Source organism: Sapajus apella, unplaced genomic scaffold (assembly GCF_009761245.1).
Source record: "Sapajus apella isolate SASKATOON/1434 unplaced genomic scaffold, GSC_monkey_1.0 scaffold207, whole genome shotgun sequence".
NCBI classification, from domain to species: domain Eukaryota; kingdom Metazoa; phylum Chordata; class Mammalia; order Primates; family Cebidae; genus Sapajus; species Sapajus apella.
In genome coordinates, this window is record NW_022437147.1 from 674110 (window position 1) to 682283 (window position 8174).

The 8174-nt window shown below is 39.0% G+C and overlaps 1 protein-coding gene across 2 annotated transcripts in view; it reads right to left on the bottom strand.

Moving 5' to 3' along the window:
* Positions 1 to 2868: 2868 nt before the first annotated feature.
* Positions 2869 to 8174, bottom strand: part of MTPAP (mitochondrial poly(A) polymerase) — a 31903-nt gene continuing 26597 nt past the window's right edge. The window contains exons 7-9 of one of the 2 annotated variants that reach the window (XM_032270290.1): positions 5863 to 5955; positions 5708 to 5781; positions 2871 to 3999 (exon numbers count right to left, since the gene is read on the bottom strand). In XM_032270290.1, the coding sequence (XP_032126181.1) occupies positions 3637 to 3999; positions 5708 to 5781; positions 5863 to 5955 (530 nt within the window). In that variant the 3' untranslated portion in view covers positions 2871 to 3636. Of the gene's footprint in view, positions 4000 to 5707; positions 5782 to 5862; positions 5956 to 8174 lie in introns of both variants that reach the window. The other variant, XM_032270291.1, reaches the window with a different exon arrangement.

The following is an 8174-nucleotide window of genomic DNA, read 5'->3' on the forward strand; positions in this document are numbered from 1 at the left end:
AGCTGAATATGGCTGTATTTGGAAGGCCATGGAAATTCTAGGAGCATGAAATGAGGTGGAACAATCTAATTCTGCTCTCACCTGACTACAGTGTAAGTCATCTGACTAGGGCTCTAAACCTGACTAGAGCAAAAGAAAGAGGCCAGTAGGAAATGACAGCAGGAAGAAAGTCATTTCAACTTTCTTTCCCTTCTCCTTTATGGTAACTGAAGGCTTGGTGAATGAGATAATTACACACTGTTTTCCTATAATGTCTCAGGCTAATCGTTATTTCCTAGAAAGTCTCTGGCCAATTCTCTAATTTTCTAAAGATGGGTAACAGCTCCAGAAATTACACTAGTGGGCGAGAGCTGAAATCGACTTGATCTGGGTAGTCTCATATCAAAATTACTTTCACATATTTAATAAAACTCATTGTAGGTGAAAGTTACTGAATGAAAGCCTAGTAAGAGTTATAAAAGAAAAAAAAAACTTGAAAAAGTTTTCTTTATCATTGCCATTATTTTTAATTAAGAAATGGCAATGACAAATAATTGCTAGTTATCATCATGTAATAAAAATATTTTTAAAATCTGGGGTACAATACACTAAAGTTATGAGAAAATATATTTGTCTATAGTCTATATTCAGTTAAACTTTAAAACTGTGTATTAAAAGGTCTTTGTGGCCAGGTGTGGTGGTTCACACCTGTAATCTCAGCACTTTGGGAGGCCTAGGCAGGTGGATTACCTGAGGTCAGGAGTTTGCGACCAGCCTAGCCAACATGGCGAAACCCTGTGTCTACTAAAAATATAAAAATTAGCTGGGTGTGGCGGCATGAGCCTGTAATCCCAGCTACTTGGGAGGCTGAGGCAGGAGAATCACCTGAACCGAGGAGGTGGAGGTTGCAATGAGCCAAGATCACTCCACTGCATTCCAGCCTGGGTGACAGTAAGACCCAGCATCTCAGAAAAAAAAAAGGTCATTGTAGGTCAGGTGCAGTGGCTCACTCCTGTAATTCCAGCACTTTGGGAGGCCAAGGCGGGTGGATCACTTGAAGTCAGTAGTTCGAGACCAGCCTGGCCAACATGGTGAAACTCCGTCTCTACTAACACTAACATACAAAAATTAGCCAGGCATGGTGGCGGGCACCTGTAATCCCAGTTACTTGGGAGGCTGAGGCAGGAGAATTGCTTGAACCTGGGAGGCAGAGGTTGCAGTGAGCCAAGATTGCGCCACTGCACTCTAGCCTGGGTGACAGAGTGAGACTCCCTCTCCAAAATAAATAAATAAATAAAGGTCTTTGTGGATTTAAAATTAATCACATAATTAAATCTGATTCTGAAAAGTAAAACAGCTTAGTGTTATGGTTGTCCTACAAATTACCAAAAAGAAAATGCCAACACATCACATACACATACTTCATGTGCTTAAATAACCATTTTACACCTAGCACCAACCTGAAAAAGAAAATACCTGATTAAATATCTGTGAACATTCTGAAAAAAAAAATTCATTTAGAAACCCTTAAGTGGTTAATGCTTTTTAAGCTTTTTAAATCAATATGGATTTTCAGCCCAAAAAAATAAAGAACAAATTAAAAAGACTTTTAAGGACATTGCCTGTAGAGAAGAACACTAACGTTTGCTGCTGTCAAATGTGAAATCCAATAGCACAGCCACAAGGACACAGAATTCATTTGCTTTATAATGATGCTATTACTGTTTCTTAAAACATCCCAAGCAAAACCCATTACAATTCCTGACATAAAATTTAAATGGGAAAATTTTTTTAAGTACTACAAACTCTAAATCTGAATTTTAGTAGCAAAAAAGATAATTACATGCCACAAACACCGAAAAGAAAGAAAGAGAAGTAACATTTACTACATGCCCACATCCCTCACTTAATCCACATGATGATCTGATCATGGTCCCCATTTTACAGATGAAACAGCAGCCCCAGGAGACTGAGTAACTTGCCATGGAGCCAGTCTGGCTCAAGTCTCTCTTTAAACACTATACTACTTGCTTCTTTTCTTTTTTTTTTGAGGCAGAGTCTCGCTCTGTTGCCCAGGATGGAGTACAGAAGCCCAATCTCGGCTCACTGCAGCCTCTGCCTCCCAGGTTCAAGCAATCCTTGTGCCTTGGCCTCCTGAGTAGCTGGAACTACAAGCGTGCACTGCCACACCCAGGCCTTACTTACTTCTTAAATAGAAAGTTACTCCACAGAGGCTGGGTGCAGTGGCTCACACCTGTAATCCCAGCACTCTGGAAGGCCAAGGCAGGTGGATTACCTGAGGTCAGGAGTTTGAGACCAGCCTGGACAACAGGGTGAAACCCCGTCTCTACTAAAACTACAAAAATTAGCCAGGTGTGGTGGCATGAACCTGTAATCCCAGCTACTTGGGAGGCTGAGTCAGGAGAATGGCTTGAACCCAGGAGGCGGAGGTTGCAGTGAGCTGAGATTGTGACATTCATTGCACTCCAGCCTGGGGTGACAAGGGCAAAACTCTATCTCAAAAAAAAAAAGAAAAAAGTTACTCCACAGAGAATGTAATGGAAATTACATTTCAATACACAGATGACCCTTGAACAACATGAGTTTGAACTGCACCAAGTCCATTTACTCACAGATTTTTTCCAACAAAACTTGGATTGAAAATACAGTATTCACAGGATGCAAAATCTGCTTATGTGCGAGGTGGAATTCTCCCATGCACGGGCTCCACAGGACTGACTGAGGGAGTTGAGTGTGTGCAGATTTGGGTGTACATGAGATCATCCTGGAATCAATCCTCTGCAGATACTGAGAAACAAGTATGTCTATTTTCTACGCAAAGAGGGGAATTCTCAAAAGAGATGTGAAGGAATACTGGGAATATCACATTGTAGTTAGAAACAGGGTTTTATTTTTGAAAACAGAAAAATCAAATAATATTTTAAAAATCCAATCTACTGATATCATCATATTTGGCTTGGAATACCTAAGAACACAGTAACTGAAGTGTCTGTTCTAAAAACATAAACATTTTTTGGTATCAGTACCAACCCACTTTAATGTATATGTAAATAAAAGAATTTTGCTTGAAAAATACAAATATACATATTCAAGAGCACTACCAAATTTTGAAGCTAATGTATTCATTGCCAGCATATTATACATAATTAAAAGTCGTTTTAAACGTTTTCTAAACAGGGACTGATGCGGATATCAACAATGGTTTCATCCTAAAACTGAGTTTTAGTATTTGTTTAGTATAGTTTATCTATTTAGTTAAAGCACATTACAATAATCTTTTACCGTTCCTTGTGGCTAGTTTATTTTCATTTTTTTAGAGATGGAATCTTGCTACGTTGTCCACGATGGATTCAAAATCCTGGGCTCAAGAGATCCTCCTGCCTCAGCCTCCTGAGCAGCTGGGACTACAGGAATGTACTGTCACACTCCACAGCTGATGTTGTAATAAAGTGCCAGTGAGTATCAGACTGAAAACATCCCAGAACTTTAGACCAGGTAAAAGGAGCCAATGAGAACATCATGAAAAGTGACATCAGATGAAAGTTGAGATCTGTGAAAGTTTCCAACCAGTTTTTCCAAGCAGTCCACAGAGGATTTGATAGGGTAAGACCAGTTCTTTACACAACAGAGCGGCCATTATGTTTGAGTACTAACATTTCTTTTCCCATTGGTATTTGTGAAATTTTCTGTTCTGTTACTTTTTATGGATTCTAACAAGACTTTGACTTTTTCACTTGCAGGCTTTCTGCTTTTCTTCTTGCCAAGGGATTTTCTGTTTGCTCCAGATGGTAGCAGCAGGGCTACCAGGCCCCAGGGCTGATTGCCTGACATGGAAGGTCCGCCTAGATCTTCCTGTTGTAAAATCCAGGCACTTTCTTGGGCCAGATCTACAAATTTTTGCAGCTGGCTTTGACTTACATTTTTGCTTATGTTGAGAGAAGTTTCAAATGGATTCTGAATGTACAGAGGAGAAGAATCAGGTTTGTTTTGCTCCCTTCCCTATAGATGATTACACAGAAGAAAAAGTGAGTAAGTATATGAAGGGCTTATGATTATGTCACTGCTCAGGTAAGAGGTATCTGGACCAAGTCAACCAACAAAAGTATATTTAAAATAATGTAACTTTTACCTAACAAGGTGGAGCAGGAAAGGGGAAAAAATGATTAAAAACGGCAGAAGGAAGATGAAGATGTGTTTATTTCTGAGACTTGCTATAAACACACCTATTATGGTGCAAACAGAAACACACCAAATTAGAAATCTTACTTTAAATATATTAATGTTTCCCAAGTATGAGATGAGGAAAAAAGAGAAGAAACAAAGGATTATTCATTATTTATTTAAAACACTAGAAAGTTTCCATTATATTCCTATAGATCCAACAATATAACAGGGCCCTGCCACATAAGACAGTATCTCATAAAAAGATGCCTGTAGTCCAAGCATTTTGGGAGGCCAAGGCAGGTAAATCACTTGAGGTCAGGAGTTCAAGACCACCCTGACCAACAAATTCTGTCTTTACTAAAAATACAAAAATAGCAGGCATGGTGGCGCATGCCTGTAGTTCCAGCTACTTGGGAGGCTGTGGCAGGAGAATCACTTGAACCCAGGAGGCAGAGGTTTCAGTCAGCCAACATAATGCCATTGCACTATAACCTGGGCAATATGAGAATGTCTCAAAAAAAAAAAGATACGCTAAAGCTATGAATCATGTGACCAACATAAGCCATCAGTCTATATATCTTTTCCTCTTTCAAATGATACCATAAATATTAATTCGTATTCCAAAGCCAACGGTCAGAATTCCCCAATGTGAGCAGCAACTGTTTATTCCCTAACTTATTTCATGGCTGGCACCTCTGAACTCTGGAGTACAAAAAGGGTGAAGAATTTTGTATGCTTGATGACCTTTTCCTTCTAGATTGCATTTGCAATGCTTTCTGAATGCTTTCTCTCTCCTCTCTCCAATCTTTTATTTTGACAAAGAGTCCATGGGAAGGATAAGAGGGAAGAATGAGAAAAGGAGAGGTGAAGAAATAAGAAGAAAGAATATCTGGGTTTGTTTTATGAAGCCAATCTGCTAAGCTCTGTAACCAAGTAGCCAAATGCTAAACAGAATAAACCCAGAGGACTATCCCAAGTTATCTCCCACTTGTAAACAAATTTTGTCTAGGCTTCTGCCTGATTTTCTTTTTTAAAATAAAAAATATCTTTCATCCCAGCTGCTCAGAGAAATCCAAATCATAAGTTCATTTGCTCTTTAAAAAAAAAAAAAAAAAAAAAAAAACCTAAATCCTAAGGGCTCAAATTGAGGGAATCACTGAAATCTATCTTTGGGACTTAAATTTATTCCACAGACACAAATCCAGTTTAAAAACAACTGCATGTAAATTATATTTTTCAGAAAACTTTCTGGAATGCGTTCCACATTGTGAGGCAAACAGCATTTGCACTGAGTGAGGACAGAAGTCCCACGGTATAGTGACAAAGGCAGATGCTGAAGAGCCGGCTTTTGCTCTTAGTACAACACGATCACTGATCTTAGTCAAGTCATGTAACTTCTCTGGACATCAACCTCCTGGTTACTACCCATTACCATAGAAAAGAAAGAAAATAACATTTATTAGAGTGTTTTGAAAACAGTTAATTAAATATCAGTACAGTGGAAGACCAGATTCTAATAACTAAGTAATAAAACATTACTTACCTGTCGAATATTTATGGAATTTTTATTGAAAGCAAAATTGCCGAAATATTCAAAAAATTCCTTCAGTAGTAATTCTGTAAGAAAATAAAATAAGGACAATCAGAGGAAAGCCTATTTCAATCCAAAAAGGATCCAGTGAAAAGAAAAACACTTACCTAATGTTTCTGTGTTCTCTGAAGGTTTAATTCTATTCAAGTCACGAACAAATGTGCAGTTGTTGCCTTCTATTATACATTTATCTTCTGCATCTTAAACACAAATGAAAAGTATTTCTTTTTCACCCCCTCCCGCGCCCCCCACCGAGACAGAGTCTCGCTCTGTTGTCCAGGCTGGAGTGCAGTGGCATGATCTCTGCTCACTATAGCCTCCGCCTCCCAAGTTCCAGCAATTCTCCTGCCTCAGCCTCTCGGATAGCTGGCATTACCGGTACATGTCACCATGTCTGGCTCATTTTTGTATTTTTAATTGAAACAGGGTTTCACCATGTTGGCCAGGCGAGTCTCAAACTCCTGACCTCAGGTGATCTGGCCGACTCATCCTCCCAAAGTGCTGGGACTACAGGCGAGAGCCACCACGTCTGGCCTATTTCACGTATTTCAAAGATATTCCTTACCTCATAATAAAAATCTGTGACTGAAATAAATTTAAGGCTGGGCACGGTGGCTCACACCTGTAATCTCAACACTTTGGGAGGCCGAGGCAGGTGGATCACTTGAGGTCAGAAGTTGGAGACCAGCCTGGCCAACATGGTGAAACCCATCTCTACTAAAAATACAAACATTAGCTGGGCATGGTGGCATATGCCTGTAATCCTAGCTACTGGGGAGGCTGAGGCATGAGAATCGCTTGAACCCAGGAGATGGAGGTTGCAATGAGCTGAGATCAGGCCACTGCACTCCAGACTGGGCAAGAGTGAGGAGTCTCAAAAAACAAAACAAAACAACAAACAAATTTAAATAAATTTCTACTCTGTTCTTTATTTAAATCATAGATTTTATAAATGATTGAATAATTATGATTTAATAATGATATAATCTACGATTTCTTGTCTGACTTGATGTTAATTTCACTATGGTATAACTAATCTCAAACGTTTTTATCTCCTTTTAATGGAGTTAAATTTAAAAAAAAGATTTGAGACTAGTTACGCCACAGTGAAATTAACATTTAATTTAGCATACTAGAATTATTGTCTATCAACAACCCAATGATTCCTAATCAATTTTTGAGGTAATCAGTTTTCTAGTAACAGATGAAAATGTAGAGAGTTCCCCCATCATCCACCAAATTAAATTTTGGCACTATCTCTAAGTCAGTACTCAATTTACATCTCCAAATTCCATTCTTACCATTTTCATTCATGACACAAACTGAATGCTAATTGAAAAAGCTTCAGGTAATTTCTAAAATGTAGCACTCTAGAGTAACTGGAACTCGGTAATTCAGTAACACAAACTCAGTAATAGCACGATAGACTCAGGCATTCACCTTTCCTACTAGTATTTATATCTTTAGATGTATTCATTTTCCTAATTATTGATAAATACACAACCACCATGAAATCCATGGCCCATGCTATCTACAATAGATAATAAGCTGTTTTCAAGAGCAAATTCCTACTCTTCAGAAATCTCATCAATGGCTACTTCCTACCTAGAAGCATTTAATAATTCCAAACTGGTTCTCCATACTTTTTGCTCTACTCACCATGTGCACCTGTCTGACTGCACTCTGACTGCCTGCATGCTGTCCACTCTGTGCCCCAGTCTGGAACTACAAAGGTCACTCTCCTATTCATTATTGCCCACCTCCCCACCACCTATCTGCCCCCAACAAGCATCTAGCATATAGCAGGCATATAATCAATAATCTGAATGATTGCTGATGTTTTTTATTTTTATTTAAAAAATTTTTTTTGAGATACAGTCTGGCTCTATCCCCTAGGCTGGAGTGCAGTGGCATGATCTGAACTCACTGCAACCGCCTCCCAGCTTCAAGCAATTCTCCTCCCTCAGTCTCCTGAGTGGCTGGGATTACAGGCGAGCACCACTATGCCTGGCTAATTTTTGTATTTTTAGTAGAGATGTGGTTTCACTATGTTGGCCAGGCTGTTCTTGAACTCCTGACCTCAAGTAATCTGCCCGCCTCGGCCTCCCAAAATGCTGGGATTACAGGCATGAGCCACTGCACCCAGTCCTGATATTTGATTTCAAATGCCTATAATCAACAGAAAGATAAATAAGACTCCTGTACATTTCTGTCTCCCATTTTTGTGGTTTTTGTTATTTTTTTTGGTCAAGACCTGGTTACTTACATAATTTCTCAAAAATTATTCTACGTTCTAACATATTTTAAACAGAACATTTTATGTGTTCTATACAACTTATAGTATGCTGAAAGAGCTATATAAAATGTGTGTGTGTGTGTGTGTGTGTGTGTGTGTGTGTGTGTGTGTGTGTGTGTGTGT